Genomic DNA, 20,792 nt, shown 5'->3' on the forward strand with positions numbered 1-20,792 from the left:
CTGCGGGACCAACGCTGAGACTGTATCTGCATTTCATAATCACTATTTTTATGACCGTTTACATTTGCATCACATTGTCAGTACTTGCATAACAATGCAGCTACAGTGCCTTCATGCCTATTTTGCAAGACACTTTACAGCCACAAACTTTAATGGATTTTATTTTGATTTTATGTGACTTTTTAGTGGAACAAAAAGTAATGCATAATTAGTGATTGTGAGCATGTTACTTATGTATGTATTTCTTTTTTACAAATAAAAAAACCTTAAAAGTGTGTCATACCTTTATAATCACCACCATTTAAAGTAGGTACAGCTGCAGATATTTTGGGGTACACATCTTCACAACTTGCAAAATAGCTCAAGATTGGTTGGAGAGTATTTGTGAACAGCAATATTCAGGTTTGTGCACAATTAGAGCAGGCACACTGCATGACAAATCCATCTGATTTCAGAAATATGTTACTCAGCTGAATCTGAGCTGAGTCCTAAACTAAAATGTTTAGGATGTTATGTGACAGTATTTGAAAGGGGAATAAAAACTGATGGAGTATGTCTAGAACTATGATGAAAATAACAGAGATTTTTCTATGAATAAAATGATACAGAAATGATGGAGGGCCTTGTACACACGTACCCAGGTCTTTCTAAAAACAAAAAAACAGCCACCAAAAAAAACAGCTTTGCACACGGATTGGTTTCAGAAAAGTTTTCATCTACATTAACCCACCCAAATCCACCCCGAGCGTTGTTTTAAACATGCCAAATGGATAGGGGGAGGTGTAGCACAAAGCTAAAACCTATATTAGTCAATCATTTAAGCATGGCACCAGGAGGTTCAGTTGTGTGGACAGATATATATAGATTGAACTAATTTTAAATAGTGTATTTCAATATAAAGTTAATAAAACAACGATGTAAATCAGGAGCAAGCATGTGGATATGTTGGTACGTTATTTGTCGTAGACTGAAATGCATGGTACCCCAATTCTCCATTTTTCCATGTACACATGCAAACATAGATATAGAGTTTTCTTAAAACTTCCCTTTGCTCAGCAATGGTCTTAATAATAATCTCTAGTGATATTGGTTTTTATGTGGATAAAAGGCCAAAATGTATAAAAATTTATTTGTTTTCCCAGATATCTGGCTAGGTGAAAATTAGATATTAGTCTATGGCTAAATTGTAGCTAAAGCTAGAACGTATTTTAATCAAAAGGCCTTTGCCCCAAGTAAATTAAGATGTGCTGCCATAATTAATAGGGCTGTTCTCAAAAATTTTTACTTGTATTTTGATCTTCTAGTTACACATGAACACTAGGGCTGTAACGATTCCTCCAATGATTCGAGTACCTAAATTATTAAAATTCCCTGAGAAAAATGTATATGCCTTGAAGCTTCATTAAATTAAGTTTTATTAATTAGCACACCGTGTTCTGGCCGGGTTATTATTTGTGTTGGGCAGCGCTATCACTTCCACCTATGAGTTGTTGCTAAGTTCCCTCAGCATAACGTCCAATTTTCAAGTAATTACTTTGCATTATTTTTCTTCAGGTTAACTTAGAAAGTGAGTTATTATTGTTACTGGTTAATTTTCTAAACTACAGAAAAGTAATTGTTAGGGAGGCTCAAATATATAAAATTGGATTGAAGTTGATTTCTGAAATGCTGTTATGTTAGATTTACCAATATTTTATTTTATAATTTTTTTTTATCCGATTACTTGATTAATAATAAGAATAATTGATAGAATGTGATTACTAAAATATTTGTTTACAACAGCCTTAATGAACACACACACACACAAATGAAAGACATATTAGGACTTTCTCAGTATTATATGTCCACATTTTCATTGAGGCTTTTGTAGTTTGTACTTTTTGCAGAAATTATATTTTATGTTTACTCACGTCTCACACACTTTCTTTCACCTACACATATGCACAGTGAAACGTAGACGTTGCATCAGTCCTATACTTTCTAAATTGTAATTAACCTGACATGAATTGTGAGATAATGACATTACAGCATAAGCCGACATCACCACATAGTAATTGCAGGAAGTGCACATTGTGTGTGGGCGTGTGGGGGTGTGTGTGTGAGGGAAAGAGAGAGAGAGGTGTGTGTCTGCACTGACATGCATTAGCAGTTCTCGGTCTAAGGTGTCTTGCTGGCAGAGCCTGTGCTGCTGTGAAAGACCCGCCTTTATCTTCAGCTCGTGTATTTTCTACGCCCCTCTTTTCCCATTTATAGACTCACATTCTCACAAATGTATACCTCAACACACAATACACAAAACCACATCAGTGGCGTTTATAGAAAATTTATTGCATGTCTTTAACTTACACAACAAGCCCGTCAGAGGAAAGTTAATCAAAATTAAATTAGAACATGAAGCCAGATCCAGTGTGAAACTCCATGTTGGTTTTCAACAATCAGCAACTCTGCTCATCTGATTAAAATGGTTTTGCCATAAAAAGCAGATTGTCTTAAAATGTCGAGATTCCACTCAGTCGGGGTTTCAGACTGAGCAGCTCAGACTGCGTGTCTCATTGCTAAAACCAGAATAGGTTGAACATTTCTGATGATGAAAAAAAAAACTTTTGTTGTAGGTTAATATAAAATAGACCTGTCGCTTGGAGGGGACAAAGTGCTCACCAAGCAGGAAAAGCAGCAGTCTAGAGTTAAACCTTATTGGTTTCTACCTGCACATACATGGGTGTGATGTACACACACCAGCCACTTTATCAACTATACTTGTTGAAGTGTCTGTTTACACAAATAGCAAATCAGCCAATTAAATGGAAGTTATTCGGCCCATTTAGACAGAAAAAAGACAAAAGCTGATCCAACATTAGCTCAAATAAACACACATTCCAGTTAATGTTTAAATTGTGTAGTTATATTTGAGTATTAGAAATGTATATCCTTCAGATTCTTCTGCTACAAGTTCTGCAGAAGCTCTGTAGCGATGTCCACTGGGAGCCTCAAGCTGCATCACAAAAACTAACACTGTTAATGCAGAGGACACAAGTGGCTCTAGAAAGGAGCTATGCTTCTGTGGACTAGTGAAGTTTTCAGACCACAAGTGGCTCCACGTGGCTCTGCACCCAGAAAGTCTTTCATTTGTATTGTGTGCACCATGCAACAGTATAGAATGAATACTGCTTTCCACACACAGCACTTTGCTGTGGCCAAAAATAAAAATGGTTGAACATTGACTGTGGTGCAACATCCTTTCACAGTCGCTAAACACAGGATTTATCACATCTAAGAAAATACACCAGAACAGGGATGATTTAGTCGGTAAAACAGCGCTTTTTGGCTCATTGCAATTATCATATATTTATATCTTGTCTTATCATTTCTCTCCCTGTTTTTTTCACTAGCAGGGGAAGCTCAATTGCTAATTTAAGCAAGAGAAATATGCATCATCAAGGCTTCACACAGTTACAGAAAAAAACTACCTCAGTCTTATTTCTTCTACAGCACGTAACATGAGAGGTTCACTGCTGATTCCTGCAGGGAGTTCTGTGGATGCCACTTTTGGTCCGAAAACTATGTATCTTGGTGAGCAAAAGCCTTGTCCTGGATATCTACAGCCCCAGCATCCTCATAATTAATAATCTCCTGCATATAAAATCCAACCTAAAAATTTGTGTCCCTCCTCAATTCAGCATCATTCTCTTTCTAGCTGCTGTATAGTCATATTTGTAGTCCTACAGATGATACAAATGTAGTATTCCTTCATTTGTGTGTGATGTGGCTATGTGTGCACTTGTGTGCATATTGTACACTGTGCAGTGTGGTTGTCTTCATGTGGAGACATCTGTTGCCTTAACTTAATTACAGCCTAACCCCTCCTCTTTCCTAGAATGAAAGGCAAATACACATACTTATACACTAGTCTACATCTCTTTGGTCTTTTAGAAAGACACTGGATTTATAAAACTTTCTTCCTTTTATGTTTTCAATATTATTTGTGCTCTCTATAGAATTTTTCTAATTGGCATATGTTAGATACCATAAACACCGACCTCTGTGTTCAGCTGCTTTTTTGTGGCTTCAGATGTTGCTGTTCCCCCCTTTGCCTGAACATGTACCACAGAATCTGGGACAAAAAAAATGCATGCTTTATGAATGATTTCAGGTCTCTTGTGAATTTTTTTTTAAGATCTGTGACATTTTAGTTTTATGACTGAGCAGATGGGCATTCCCAAAAATACTCGGATGCATGTGTGGGATATGTCTTTTAGGGTTTGCCAATGTGCTGCTCTTTAATTACTCATCTTGGTCAGCTTTTGAAGTCAGTTTGCCCTGGTTTGTTTCATGGTTCCACCTGTGCTTTGTTGTTGCTGCCCACTTAACTGCAATTATGTCTTTGTCTATGCAGGTGATTCCTAAGGACTACAAGACCATGACTGCCTTGGCCAAGGCCATCTCAAAGAATGTGTTGTTTGCTCACTTGGATGACAATGAGAGAAGGTACAAAGTCTTTCTTAGCCCAGTGTACGCCAACTTTGAATGAGTTTTGATGGATGAAACTTTGACTTTCTTTTAAATATGTATTAGTGCCATTGTTTTAACCTGGTGACCACTGCCTGTCAATGCTGCTTGAATGTTGAAGACTCAAGCCGAGGAGCTGGGCATTGCCAGAATTAGCCAAGGAAGTGATACATTGATGATTGGGGCAGGGCCCTGTCTGCTTGTATTGCATTATGTTTTTGGTTGATGTAGTAACCTCTCTGGGCAACATGATCATGTTGCATACACTGATATAGCAGTGGTCTAGAGGCTAGTTCGAAGCCAAGAATTATTTCCATTTGTTTTTTAACATAAAGCTGGCAAGCCTCACCAATCCCTCCGTTCTTCATCATCTGCTTGTATTCTTTCATATTCCTCCTCTCTTTAGCCGTCTTCTCATCATGCTTACATCTGTCCCAGCTGGAATAGGATTTCATTGGCGGAGAGAATCCATTATGCCCCATGGAGAGGAAAACACTGGCGCTTTCCTGTTGGCTAGAGCCCACACGGACCAAACCCAAAACACAGTTTTTCCTTTCTTTCATCAGCTGACAGTCTTCAATGCTCCCTGGGCGCTGGCAAGCGTGCCTCTGATTGCCTGTCACTGCCTCTGAAGGAGCCTCGACTGGGCTGCAACATGCGATGAGTCCGGACAGTTTAAAAAACTACGTTGTTGAGTGCTTGACATGGCAGATTACGGGCCCAACAAGAAAAGTACCTAGCAAAAGACGATAAGGCATCGGGTTTTAATATACACAAATCTGTTTGCAATGCCAAGCCATGTAATGCAGTTGACATCATCTCATGAAGCCATGCAAAAAATTGATTTTATTTGACTGGCTGTCTTGTTTGCTTTCTCTAAAAGGCATAGTTAGCATATACCATTAATATCATTCATACAGGAATTCCTTTTGAAAGTTTTGGGTAAACATGCAGTAGGATTTTTAGATGTTCTTTCTTGTTCTGAAGCAGCTTGTGAATCTGGAATCATACTTATGTTATAATAGTACAATATAATATCTATATCAAAACATATAAACCACTGGAAAGAAACTACAGGGGAATGTTGGGAATGCTAGATCTGTAAAAGGTACGATTTCTCCTGCAACATAAGAGGATGGGTGGATGGAACAGGCACACAGATGGAAAATGGCTAAATAGATTTATTTGATTGTTCTGCAGTTTTGATCAAATGGCCATGAGATATAATATCTTGCGCAGGTACTATCTGACAAAAATGATAATAAAAATTACATTAATGTATTTGAAGACATCAGCTAACTCTGGAAACAAAACTTAGGGTTGCTCATGGAAAGAATTTAAGTGGTTTTCCCAAGCATATTATCTTTTTACAATAATGACTTATGAAGCAGCAAGTTGGCAACTTGTTTTTACTCTTTGTTTTGTTGTCCTTTCTATTCTTTGTTTCACTTGTAGCCATGATAGTATTTTATGACTTTGAGGTTTTCATAAATTCACTGTCAACTTGAACAGTTAGCAGTTATGCTCAAAAGTGTAGACTTTTACAAATGTAAAATAGCACAAATAAACCCAGAGTGCCTGTTGACATGAATCAGTTGGTTTAGAAGCCAAGAATATAACAGAATTGAAAGGCAAAGTTTTGTATAACATGTTACCATGATGCACAGTTTTGATAATCTGCTGTAATTTAAAATCACAATTACAACAAACCACAAGAGAGAAGCAGAACAAAGCTACAAATTAAAGAATAAGTTGATGCAATCTGCTGTAAGCACTGGCGAAGTTGGGGAGTAAGGGACGTTGACTTTCTCAAGATGTGCCAGTGCTGCCTCTGACTGACGCAGATCAGCAGATGGAGCCGCCTCTCAGCCTCCTACCCTTTCATTTCTGCTCTCCTCTCAGACTGCAAGCAGCTGGCTCTTTGGCTTGTCAGATGTTCTTGCTGATCTGGTGCTAGTGTGAGAAGTTAGTGACAGTTGACAATTACTTCTGGTATTAGCTTGTATTTAACATCACAATACTTATACATTATTAAAATGTCATCTTCTGAAGATCAGTCAGTACATTAGGCAATATAGTTATATGTATTTATATTGTGTAAATACCTTTAACTTGGTACATTTGAAACCAGATATTTATGCACAGTAAATAGAATTGTACTTTAAAAAAAAAAATCAGACCAAACTTTACATGTGCTAGGATAGAATTATCATAATTATTTCTATTTGCTAAATACATTAACTTGAGTAGGAAGTCTACACAAGTTAATGTTACTATCTCTTCAAACAATTTTTTGAAAGGGTGGAAAAGGATAGCATGGATTTGTAATCTTTTAATAACGATAAGTTTTAACCTTTTGAGTGAATTTGAGCCATACGTACAATACTGAGTCAGTTTATGTAAACTTCTGAAATTAAGCCGTTTTCTCTACTCTCACCCTCATTATTCTGGCATTTCGCAAAAAGAAGTAATTGTTATAATTGTTACCAATGTAAAACAGGAAAAGTTTAGTCTGATTTAATGTCAGATAGTGACGGGCTAAAATCATTATTCGTCTCTTTGTACAGCATATCTGAGTATCTTGTTTCAACTTTAGCTCACACAAAGGGAGAAATGTTCTGACTGACAGTCGTGTGTGTTTCAGGCAGCATGTATGATTAGTCAGTCAGCAGTTATGTAAGCTGAGCGCCAAAGATTTGTTCCCCCATTAGCAAACATATTATGCTATCATCCCTTTCAGTAGTGAGCAAGATTAGAAACAATGAAGGCCTCTTTGTTTCTCTGCTGTCTGCAGAGCTCTTCTTCTGCTTTCATTTCTTTTTATGTGGCTTTGTTTCTTCTTGTTGTACTATCCCATCTCACCATATCTGTCATTCTTAAGCCATTTCATCTTCTCAACTTACTTATCTGCCTTTCTAGGAATTTAGGGACAATGCTAGCAACCTAAGCATTTATTTTAATCACCATGTTTTACAGGACAGCCAGAATTACTTCCTTATGAAATCATTTTGTCACATCAACTGGTTTGTTTTTTGGTATTATGACTAAGACTTTTAGATAATATGTTATTTTCACTGTGTGCGATGGTACTTTTTTTGGTTAGGTAAAGTTGAACCTTTAGTTTTACGTTTGTGCACGCCTAACAAAATGTATTATTACAGCACAGAGTGATACGGAAGATAATTGATCCAGATGATGAACACATTTTTAGAACATGATCATTAACGTCTGTTTCACAAAGTTCCCCATGTTGACATTCATTGTATTGAACCCTTTTGATTCTTCTTCCTAATAGTTATAGTGTAAGTGTGAAACTAGCCCACATACACTAGCACATAACCAGGTGCACATACCACCATCTCTTCAAAGGACAATATCATAAGGAACTTGTGCACACATGCGCGATGTGTCCACATGCAGACACACACTAATAAGAACATTCTCAAGTAAGCATGTCAGAATGTTTTCCCAGTGTGTCTGCTCCAGCTGGGAGTGTGGAGTCTTTGATTAACACGCCATTCCATATGTCAAACTTTATGGCCTCAAAGTTTTTGAGCTCCACCAGCCGCATGTGCGCCAATGCGTTGCATGTAGTCATTGCCTTCTCAGCTGCTTGGAAATAAAATGTTGCTGCTTTTCAGACTTTTAATTAATCTGCTTTTATTCAGCGTTGGTTCCAGTTTGTAGCATTTATAGTGATCGAAAGGAATGTAAAGAAATATAGAAGTAAAACCTGAGTTCTTTTTTTTTTTTTAATCTAGGGTTGTAACGGTGCATGTATTTGTGAAACCAACATTCATGGATGCATGCATTCTGATGAAAACTACCATCAGTCAAAGGCATCTCATTTATAAGATCATACACACTTGAGTTTTTATTGCATTTAAATTAGTTTCATTGCAGAATATTAGTAGATTAAGATGCATCTATAGCATATGTGGTAGTGATAACCAGCTGGAACCTGAAGAACCACTTTCTTCAATTAGTAATGTCCATATCTCCTGTGATAATTTGACTCCAAGAATATTTTTTTTCTTTGAAGGATACATAAAGTTGGCTCTAATGCAGTTTTGCTTTGCTGTTGTCATAAGTTTACATCATATTTTAAAAAATTGTACTATAATCATTAATGTTAAACATTGAATACATATTCTTGCTTAAATTAAAGGGAAAAAGGACAATAAAGGAAAACTAAAATGAAATAGAAAAGCATGATTAAGAAATGAGTTGACAAACCTTAGGAAAGTTGAAATGTATCAGAGATTGAGGCTTTATTAAAATCTTTAGAGATTTCCATGTATGCTTTGGGGTTTTGTTTGTGGCCTGGCAACAACAAAGGTGAACTGGCTCAGTGGACAATCTGAATGGAAACTCACAGTCAATGTTTTGGTATTCAGCATACAAAGATCATCAAATACTGTCAACCTTTGCTCTGCAGTTTCTGGCTTTTCACATTGTCTGAAAGCTGAATATTACATACATATCACAGTGTTTGCTCTGTCCTCTTTATTTGTCAATCATCACACAACCTCTGTGGCTATCAGGGAAAGAAAGGCTAAACTTTCCCCTTCTTATTTTCTGCTATTCCCCTGCCCTACATCCGTCACATCTCCAAGTCAGCCTGTCAAAGATTTTGGTCTTATTCCAGGCATTACTTTGGCCTTGAAAAGCTCCTCCAGCTGCTCCCACGTGTAAACAAATCTCTTGTTGGCATGGCTACGCCTCATAATAGATGTTGAAAAGTGGCATATGTATCAGGAAACATCAGTCCAGCGAAGTCGATGGCACATTCTGACCAGACATGCTGCATCAAGTTAACTTTGGCTTCTCTAAACTTTTAGTTGAGTGGATCAAATAAGACCAGCTCCATCAGAACTTAATTGTTGCAATAACTTTAAATTAAAAGGTATGACAGCCGCAAATAAGCAAACGCCAAACCATTAGAGAAATCTGTGGTAATCTGTTCATTTTTCAGACAGTTGTTGGTCTCTGCAGTTATATCTGAACATCTGTTAGGATGTTGTTGCCAGCAGACTGAAGGAAAGGCCCGTCTATCTGCTGCCCATTAGCTGCCAGAATGACCTCATTATGACACGCCCTCACAAACATACATACTTTCTCAAGATAAGCTGTAAGCAGGTGTCTGATTTCACATTGTGTCCAGCCACCTGTTGCTGTAAAGATAGAGGTATACATAAATTATCCTATCAGAGGAAATTATTTCATAACCTGCATATCTGATTTATGTGTTTAGGTTTCAGTAAGATAAGGAAATGCCCCAGATAAAAGTTTAAAATATTCAGATATCAGGAAGATAGTGAAGTTAGGTGTAAGGCCTCAGCTTCTATACTGTGATGTATAAATAGCCATGTTGTCCAGGTGCAACTTAATTTGCTAGTTTATCTTTTCATCACCTCCCCAAATTAAAACTCATTCAAAATATGTGCTTTGAAATGCTCAGAGGAGGCACTATCACCTCTACATAGATCCTGATGTAAAACTACTTTCTTATCCGAGTACAAATTTTGACATGAAATGAGACATCTGATAGTAATAAATAGAGTTTTCAGGGGTGTTGGTTTGCTTTTCTCTACACACCTTGATGATCTCCAGCTTTTCTTGTGATAAAACAAAGACCCATATAAACATATCAAGTTGTCTCCTCCTGCCTGTCTGCAGTCTTCTAATACCCCCATACCACAAACCACTCCTGGGGAATAAAACACACTCTTAAAGCCTTGTTCTCTGTGTCCATATAAACAGTCTGCTAAGCCTGGATGAGGAAATTCTCCTACAAGCGTTAAAAATAGCATTGCAATCTAGTTGCTGCACCCATTATATACTGTAAATATGTTTCGAAATGGAAAAGCATGTGGTTTTGATGTGATCAATGTTGGGTAATGATGGGATTACAGTCTAAATGAGCGTAAATCATTTACTCCCCTTAAGGTATTTCCTTAAGAAATTAGTTTAAAAATGACAGAAAATACTAGACATGGGACAAGAAGTTGGAAAATAGAAACAATGCTATCTTAGGTAAAGAACATGTCAGCATCATTTTCCTTAGTTTTTAACACTGTGGTCGCACATTGTGCATACCGCATATATGCAACACTGCTACGCAAATATTGCTGCAATAACTCAATAACATCACTTAGAATCAGGCAACAGTATAAAGGTTCTGTTTCTGGGCTGGCTAAGTTAGGCTCACCTTTACATGTAGGATGTTTGAATTAAAATCAAACACATTCCTACGCTCATTCTTAATGAGACTATGTACATTCCAAGCACATTTCTGTAAAAATAATCAGCAGATGAAAATTTTCCTGTTGAATTCTTACTTTTTTCCACAGATTCTCACAATTTGTATATTTCTGGTACTTGACATTGATTTTACATGTCTATGAATGTGTTGGAATTTTGACATCCAAGCTCTTTCATTGCCTTTTGCGTGTGTACTCTTCAAATCTACATGCTTCTGCATTTAAAAATCAAACTAAATGAAGAAGTTATTCAGTCATTGTAGCTCAAGAGATATAATGTTCACAATGTAATGTATGCAATACTTCACATCGTAAATAATTAAATTCTTTATAGAAAAGTTTTTTTCTAAGATACATAAAGACAAATGTTGTTCAACTTTAAAGTAAAGGTACAGTGATGAAGAGGGATTTGGAAGAGGTGCTGCTTCTTCATCCTGCCTGCTTTTAATCCTCTAATTGACAAGCTGAGTAATGAGTTGATGAAGTGACTGATTAGTTGACCCCTGCCCCTTAAACTCTGACCTCTGCACCTTCATCACTAGGCCGTGCAGATTGACGGGGAACATCTTTCGTGTACTGGCGCAGTAATGAATAAAACAAACAAGAGACAAATTTGTTGCTTTATTATTCGTTTATAGAATTATTCTGTGATGAGACAAAGCTACAAAGAGGGTGGGAAGACGGATAGCCCAGCATTTAACCAAATCAGCTATCATTACCACAGCTGATCATTAATCTCTAGAAAAGGTAATGCCTGTTGTTGTTGCCTTATAGCTGTTTTAGTCATATATGGATAAAACAGGTAGCATTTCTCCATAAGTTCTTCATCTGTTGTAATGACATTAAATAAAGGAGTGCATCTATTCAAGATTAACTTGGGCTTTGACTTAGCCCTTTCTCTTGGAGTCGGGGGACAATTGCAGATACTCACTTACTAGCAGCACACAGAGAACAGTAAACCGAATGCACAGGAAACAGACAACAGACATTTCTAAGGGGACGTTTGACTACTTTTCTTGTAACTTTCTCCCACTTTACTCCCACATGCTCTTATGAGTGCTTTTACTGAAAGTCTGGTGGTCCTCTTTTTCATCTCTTTTACTATTCAGTACATTCTGTCTTTCCCTTATATCTGTTCCCTGTCTCTCTCTGTTTCCTGCTCATTCATGTCCGCGTCCACTCTCACCCATTCCCTCCCCCCATACTGATGTATATGCCCCTTGTCTCTGTCCCCTGGATGGCTTTGTGCTGCTGCCACAATGCCAGGGGCCAGGCGGTGAGGTCACTCACCACAGGAGAGCTGCAGGCCTCACTGAACCTCCACCATCCCCACCACCGTCCAGCGCACAGACAGCTAACATGCCAGTAGTTTTTACCTCCCCCAGATTGTCCCGTCTTTGATTCAGGTCTAGACAACTTCACCTTAACGCTTACACTAATCATTAGGTGTACATGCAAACATGTCATCAGAAGGCAGGTTGTATTGGGCAAGCTGTATCTGTGTATGCTGTTGAACACGTACTCATATTTAAATTACAGCCAGTGCACACATGTAGACATAACCAAGTATTTAGATAGATTACTGGAAACTTTAGCTCCATATCATTCACCTGCATCAGTTTCTCTGTCAAATCCTCAGAAACAAGTAAGAAGTGTGGCAGTATTCGTGTTTGGAATTTCTTTACACCTTTGTATTCTTTTCAAATGCACCCCAAAACTGCACAGAAAAATTCTTTTATATTCCTGTGTATGTTTGTAAATTTGTTTTGCAATTTCTTTCTAATTCATATTGTCTTTTTTCTTGCAGTATCCTCCAAAGCTATTCACACCTCTTGAGATGTTCCTTTTTTTAACATCACAACCAAAAACTTCAGTGTATTTTTCTTTGATGACAGGCCAACACAAAGTAGTGGAAGTGTAGTGACACATGCAAGGCTGGTTTATCTCTACCACCTTTACCCATCTTGAGACTGAAATTCTCGCATCTATCTTTTCAAAATAGCACAAGCTTAGTTGAATTACATGTAAAGTATCTATGGACATCAGTTTTCAAGTCTTGCCACAGCTTCTCATTTGAAAAGAACTGTAGATTTGACTTGACCATTTTGAGCTTATGCCATTAGAGACCCAGTCCAACTTTTAAAAATTGCTCAAGAGTCAAAAGCCAAGAGAATAAATTGCTTCTTGCCTCTTAGGAGACAGTGTCCTAAGAGGCACTGGAGTAAGGAAAGGTAAATTAGGTAGAAGTCACTCATGCTAGTTGTGATCACTTTTATTTCATTTGAATGAATATCCAGAGTAAATCTGCTTCTGTTTCCCTTCAGTGTGGGAACATGATGTTCCTGCAGTCTTTCTGTGTTTTTTGCAGCTCAATCAGGCTCAAATAACAAGCCACACACTGACCGCCATGCATCAGCTGGGGACAGAGCAACGTTGCATCTGACAAAACTGCCAGGGTTGCCCCATGGCCTCCTATTGTATACATCATGTCTGCTTTGTCTATGCTACAGCGATAGGTTCCAGTTCACAGACACAGACAACAGTCTTGTTAAAGTGTGTTAATTCTCCCATGACTTACTCGTTGGTTTAATGGTGTCACTCTGTTAGAGTTTTATTTAGGTTAGAGGCGCTCAGTGCATCACCACGCCTGAGGACTTTCAGAAAGGAGCATCTCATGGAGCTTGTATTTCACATTTGTTGCACGTCATCATGTCACCAATGTCTCCTGAAAAAAGTTGTTATTGCTGTGTAAGTCTCTTTTTCTAACATTGAAGGATCACAAATAATTATAACTGGTTAAATTTTTCAATTCACAACTGTACAAAATTATTTAGTAAAGTCATAGATCAGTCATAGTCATAGATTTTGTTTTTTTTTGTTGGCAGGGTGTGTGCATCAATTCACTCACTGATTCCACCTCTGAATTACTGAAATAAACAGAACAAATGTTTTGGAGTGACCAAATCAAAGTTCATCTCCCAGCAGGACAATTACTGTAAACAAAACAGCCACTGGGTTAGATCAGGAGTCTCACACTATGGTTTCAGCATCCTGAAACTTGTCTCAGCTTCTGAGAATAAAAATAGCCATTGGGTATGAATACTTCAACCATGGATACTTTACCCTCAGTCTTCTCATTTTACTCATTTACTTATCTACGTTTGATTGCCTCTTTGTTTCTTTCCTTCTCAGTTTCAGCATGTAAATGTGTTCCAGGAGGTATGTGTAATGTGCCACATACCTGTGTAAACACCTCGCAGGTCTAATTCCCCACAAAGACCAATTTACGTCCTGATCTGCTTCTTCAACCTTATCCCATTGTAGGTGTTGTCCTCTGTGAGCTGAGAATGACAGGTAAGGAGGAGAGGGAAGAGTTGAAAAAAGAAAAAAACACTTGCCCTCAAGATTGTGGCGTTCCTTGTGATGTTCAGGAACATGTCAGGAAATGTGTTTGTTCTCAAACCAGAGAGAAAATTGAAGGGGATAAAGTTCTTGGCGCATACAGTGCACTTAATATTTTTTGTTTACCTTAACTAAATTTATTATATTTATATGCTTTGAGGTAAATGCTTTTCTTGATGTCTTCTTAATGGGCAAGGAAGAGGTTTTCTCTCTTGTTTTACCTCATTGCAGTGACATGTCTGCTGCAGACACATCAGAGAGGCAGAGGCTTAGTCCTGTCAGCGCCTGATTCAACCTGACCCTTTTTGTCTCTAAGTGGAGGAAGAGCTCGCTTTTTCCTGCCCTGGGGCAAACAACAACAGAGAGCGGAGGGCATTAGGAAAGTGTGAAAATCCCTGATCGCTGAAAATGTGATATGGACTGACAGCATGAGGAGAAAGGTCCGAAATAGGAGAAGAGAAAAAAGAAGTTCTTGTAAAGTTAAGCAACAGCACAGCAGCTTGGTGGCAAAGACAAAAAAACAGAAAAAGGAGAGGAAACCAGAGGAGAGGCAGCAGGATGGGGCCTGCTTGTGATGTTTTTAGTGCTTGTAGGCTGACATCATGGCTTCACTAGCAGGTGGTGTGTGCTGGATCACAGGTGGGGATGTAAAACAGGCTTGTCACTCTTGATACATGCAACAATGCGTTAAAAAGAGAGCAGAGTCTGGACTTATGTCATCACACAGCTACTAAGATAATTTATCACGTTATATAAGAGAACATGAGATGCAAATCAAATTTGGATCTGGCACCAATTACATATCTTAATATCTTTTTCTTCTGATAGATAAAATCTTTCTTACTGTGCCTTTTCTGCACATGTAAAAAGGGCTTTTCATCCTTTAGGAAGCTGGAAAGGCAACCAGAGGTGATAAGACAGTTATTAGTCTTCTTGAGGTTGTTATTGGCAGGTTTGCAGGGTCCAAGGTGCTCAGTCTGGTATTTTATTTTGGGGCTCCTGATTTAACTTTGGCTCAAAGGTTCGAAGAAGGCTACTTATTGTGTGAGTTAGTGTACAGTTCACTAGTTGCTCTCCCCACCTGAACAGGGACCCGTTTAGTAAAAAATTAAATATGTTAAATGTTTTGTCATTGTTGCATTAACAGCTCTATACTATATGGAAAAGGATGGAAAAGATAATAGTGTATAGTGTGTTAGCACACTATACACCATCCTTTTCCACTGTTGTGTTTTTGCATCCTTGTGTCTTTGCTTTCTTCCGTGCCTATGTCCTGGCTCATGCTGTTCTTTCCTTCGTTATGTCCTTCCTTCCTTTCTCAATTTCTCATATCCCTTCTTCTTTCTTTCCATCTCTTGTGCTTTTTTACCCCTTTGGCTTTCCTCCCCTCTTTCTGTCCTTTCCATGTGTCCTTTTTATTTTCTTCCATTTGTCTGCCTGTTTTTGTGTCTTTCCCCTTTTTCTTTCCTCCTATGTTTTGCTCTTCCGTTTTCTTTTTTTTATATCTAGGCTCAAATCCTTGTTCTTTCATGTTCTTCATTCTTTATTTCTTTCCACCTTTCCTTCTACCCTTGTGTCCTACCTTCGCTCCTTCCTTTACGTCCTTCCTTCGATACATTAATGTCCTTCCTTCTAGTCTTGCTAGTACCATGTGTAAACGGCACGTGTTTTATAGGTGCTATAAATTCTTGGTGTATGTTTTTATTTTATAACACAAAGAACTCAGAAGGATCAAAAGCTGAGTTTAAAAAGGATTGGCATTTTTCTATGAAAAATAGGAACTATGTTCTATTAACAGTAACAGCTGTTTTAAATATTTCAGATTTCTATAAAATTGGAGTTAGTTTAAATTTACTTTAAGAAAGTGGCCGTAAACTATTTCATTTCATATTATTATGAAGTAACAACTAATTTGTCATTTAATATGCTATGTAGAAAAATTAATTGGAAGTAAAGCACAAATCAGAATATGTTGCTTTTATTTGGGGTTTTTTTCAGACGGCTTTTGTTAAAAGATAAAAGAAAACTTTAACAACTTATGCTAAGTAAAGTATGAAATAAAGTAGCCAGAAGATAACATTTGTTCTTAGTTTTCTATCAACTATATTACGCAAGGTTTGGCACAAATTACATTTGTTTGTTTAGCCTTTAAAGAGCAAAAACCTCCCACCTTTGCTTTGAAAGTTATAAGATCAAGCAGCCTCACCAGTGACAGCGCTTAATGTGAAATAAGCAGAACCACCTGCTCTATAATCTGGTTTAAATCCTTGTTCAGCAGCATCTCCCCACATGCCTGCGTATGCCTGATTCCCCATGGTAACCAGTCATTGCGCTGGTTTAACTGATGAGCTTCTGGAGATTAGAGCCCCTGTGCTATCCTACAATATGCTTGTTTTCGTGAAGTTGTAAATAATCTGTCCTGTTTTCAAAGGATAAAGATCACTATAAAACTGTACTGGTGTAGTTGTTTCATTCAGGTCACAGTTCTCCAAACACACTGCACATTCCTCACATCTTTGTTTGGTCAGCTTGGTTGGCTGATATCTTCCACACATCATTATTGTGCCTAACTTCACTGAAAACTGGAGAACACTCTTTGTAGCTCATGGAGCTAAAAATAAGAAACCTTTTCATAAAGCAGTAAAGCCTGCTGAGAACTTGAATGCAACCATTCTCAAACATAAGTTTAGACTAGCTAATTTGAATGTAAATTGTAGCAGTTTATGAAAGTAGTATGGCACATATTTAAGTAAACAAAATTGCTTTTATGGACCTGATTCATTAATAACATCCAAATTTGCTCTGTTAATTTGTGCTATAATCACCCTCATCTTAGTTTGGCATTTACAGCCATTATCTATCGTCCATGTCCAGGGTAGCCTAAATAAACCCTATTGATGTTAACTTAATGCAGCTTGTTTCCTATCTGACTTTCTTTTTGTCTATGAGTTGGTCTGATCATTGCGGTGCCTGTCATCAGGTTTAAGCAGGCGTTCAGAGGTCACACAGTTCATAAGAGCGAAAGCACTGGCCCTCAGCACTGGCCCTCAGGTGGCCCTCAGGTGGCCCTCAGCACTGGCCCTCAGGTGGCAGGATGTGTGTGGCTTTGCCACACACATCCTGAGGCACATGTTCACACGTTAAGACACCAGGATGCATTCAGGTTTACACCCCTATAAACAACAAGAGCCAGATGTGTGGCTCTCTGGCCTTCGTTTTATATTAAAACCTCTGTTTATAGGGATGATACAGAAAAGCAACAGTTTATTTCACTGTTTAAACTGACTCTCAGGTTGCAATTTATTAAGAAGGGTTTTTGTAGGGGATTTTCCACGGGAATTAAGTATTTTTAAAAGTGAAAGTTGCCTTTCTCATGTTCTTTTCTGGACATCCTTTCCATCCATGTCTTACTGGTCCTTATCAAGACAAATGTCCATCTCTAAACCTTAAGGACCAGCTCTTATTATTAATAGAGCCTCTTCCATTGTATGGAAGATGTACTAATAGGACTATTACAGTGGAATTGAAATATGAAACCAGTTAATCTTTAGTTTACAGTCTGCACTGTGCAGTATATGGTAAGGCATCTAAAATGGCCTAAAATAAAAATCAAATTATTTGTCTGGACATGTACTCTTAGACAAATCTGAAACTCTATGAGAAAATTATAATATTGTCATCTACAGTACTTTCGTAGTCTCATTTGCAACTGTTTTCTCTCTGACGCTTTTGTATTAGAAACTGTTCCATATATATAGTTTCAGTCAGCTTTATTTTAATAACTGGTAAAGATTTGGTCTTAGAAATAATGGTAGGACAATTTTTATGCATGAATAATGTGAAACTGTGTCTATTGGCTAATCCCCATCTACAAGTAATTGAATGAATTAATTTTACATCTGGAAACGATAATCATTTCAGACTATTCATAGTTCTGGTGTTCTTGTCCATAGAATTTGAGATGGATGAATGAAAGACGTTTTTTTTTAAATCCCATGATTTAAAGTAAGAACAATAAAGAGGTAATCTCTTCTTATTAGTAATGCCATCAGCCTTACAAATTATGTTGATGAAGAAAAATTGTATTAGCTGAAATCTTGTGCTGCTAAACATCATTTCACTCTAGCAAGCATTTATGTCATAAATATTTCCACGGAATTATTCAACGCTTTGTAATTATTTCTTTCTCATCTCCCTATTTTCTGAGCATTTCACTCTCTCTTTGTTAATGTTGGTATCTGTCTGTGTGTGAGGACGTTGTTGCATGTGGTTACTTGAAAGGTCATATAACTGAAAATGCAATTTGAAAGCACAATGATTGCATCTACACAAACAGCATGGCTGAAGGTGGTGTGAGTTGGTTGTTCCATGTGGGTAACTTTGGCTTGGTGAGCACAGACTTAAACTGGACATTAAACTGCAGCTCTTAGTCAGCTCTCGTAAAGCTGTTTTCCAGCGAACCATCACAGGCTATACAGTTTTTTTTTATACCTCCACTTATCAGTGGAAGTCTAATTTATGTTTGCTTGGCCATATTTGTGAATTAAGTCGAGCCTTAAATGTTTTGCTGACTAATCACAACAGCTGCCAAACAAATATCTGCATGGAGTTGTGTGGTATTCATGGTAAGCTGCCACTTAGGTTGTTGAGAATGTGCAGAAAGCTCTTGATTTTGGATAAAGTGCAGTAAAGCAGGCTTTTTTAACATTCCTATCTTTCTGAGGTATTGGAAAAAACAGCATGTAGGAACATATAAACCACAACAAGATGTTTCAAAGTTACCACATTAATAAAAGATGCACTTCTTTTACTGCTTTCGTTCTATATGTACATTATAGACAGCTTTGTTTGTTTTCGTTCTCCGGTGGAACTTCTCAAATCTCAGCCCATCGCCTTTTGCTTGGAATTGTTTATGCTGGCAAAACAAAGATTATTGTGCAGAATTGGCACAATCAGCACAATGAATTGGAATCAACAGTGGCAGTGAAAATTACTCCTTCAGGTCTTCATGGCATAAACACAGCCAAACCAGTGGCATGTCGCTGCCAAGCTGAGACACGGCCTGAAAAACAGGGAAGTTCCCAATACGCGGTGAGACTGTTGATTGTTCTGCTTATTACAAAATCTATTCCACCCAAACGGACTGATGAGTCTGGATTGGCTGTTTTAGTCAACATTCTACGGGTCATTTAGAAACCCAAAGAACAGGCAGCACGCTGCAGCGTCAAAGAGCCTGTTTGGTGCCAATGGAATAATGGCAGCGCTGTTTGTTGACACAGTAATGTAAAAGATAAGATGTTTACTGCTGAAGAAATAAACAAGAGAGACTGGAGGAGGGTGGCGGGGTAGGAGGTGAAGGAGCGAGAGTGGCTGTCACTGCCAGCCTGGAACAACAACAAGCAATCCAGCCACAATAAGCAAGCCTGATTAGACTTCATTAATGACTGAAATGCCCCGAGCTAAAAATTATATTATGAGTGTTGCAGAACAATAATAAGCTATTGTGGAGGGCAAAAATAAAATGTTCCTGTCCCACACTTGTAATATGCAAGTTGCAACTGGAGGTAACAGTATTTTCGTCTGGCACTATGAGTAGCTTCACAATTTGCACATTTTTAAATTCTTAATTAATTAATCCTTAATGCCATCATGCACACACTGTATGTTTGAATTGGGTAATATATGATTTGTGCCCAGGATTTGTTCTTGTGTGTGTCAAACACTTTACACAGGTTGCAGATTGGGATGAACTTCGTAGCCTCACTACCGCCATCACCATTTTTTGCTAGGTGCCTTTGCCTCCCTGTCTTTCTATCCGTCTCTGTCTCAACAGCACATTCATTGTTGGTTGAGTTACTCTGCCTTTTCATAAGGTCAGGCGGGGGCAACAGGTAGCGGAAAGGACAAGATTAATCACTTCATCTAGGACACATGGAACGGGGGAATGGACTGAAGGGTGGGGAGTAAAATGTGGGGCAGAAATGAATCAAAGGGAAGAGCAGGGGGGCATTCAGAGGGTACAGGAAGGGAGAAAGGTGACTGAGAATAGAGAGATGGGTAGAGACAGGGGGAAGTAATTACCATCATGACTTTCTTTGTTATACTCACTGATGCATACACTGAAGGGATGCAGAGAGGTGGGACATTGAATGAAAGAGGTGGTCAAGTGTAAGTACTTAAAGTCAGGTTTGGTTTTCTTTGTTGCTCTTGCAGTTTATTGGTGACACACTGTCGATCGCCCAGATTAGTTTTGCGTTGAAATTTATTGCCAGTCATACAAAAGGGAACATGACTCTTGTCTGGCCATTTATGGTCCTGGCTTTATCCAGAACATCGTTGTTTCTACTGACTTCATTTTACTTTAAAAATGAATCATTTCGGCTCTTCTTCCCTCAGAACAAATGAAGAATGTGAAGAATGTTGGTATTACTGTAAGCTTGTGGTGCTTAGGTATCTTATTGAGTGATGTTGAGTTTCAAATGGGCCAGATGAGGAATGATTCTAGTTACCAGCCTTGTTCTCAATTTAAAAAAATAAATAAATAAAACTTAGTTTTATCTTTAGCTGAGACCTGAAACTGATTGCTTCCAAGCTCCCTGCTCAAGCAGTTGCACCAATCAC

The 20,792-nt window shown here is 38.0% G+C and overlaps 1 protein-coding gene across 3 annotated transcripts in view; it reads left to right on the forward strand.

Moving 5' to 3' along the window:
* The window catches only part of prkar1b (protein kinase, cAMP-dependent, regulatory, type I, beta), a 67,452-nt gene that overhangs the window by 16,261 nt on the left and 30,399 nt on the right, over positions 1 to 20,792 (forward strand). For all 3 annotated transcript variants that reach the window (XM_028042409.1, XM_028042410.1, XM_028042411.1), the window contains one exon: positions 4,394 to 4,485. In XM_028042409.1, coding sequence (XP_027898210.1) covers positions 4,394 to 4,485 — 92 coding nt within the window. The remainder of the gene's footprint in view (positions 1 to 4,393; positions 4,486 to 20,792) is intronic.

The sequence above is a fragment of the Xiphophorus couchianus genome, chromosome 16 (assembly GCF_001444195.1).
Source record: "Xiphophorus couchianus chromosome 16, X_couchianus-1.0, whole genome shotgun sequence".
Taxonomy (NCBI): Eukaryota; Metazoa; Chordata; class Actinopteri; order Cyprinodontiformes; family Poeciliidae; genus Xiphophorus; species Xiphophorus couchianus.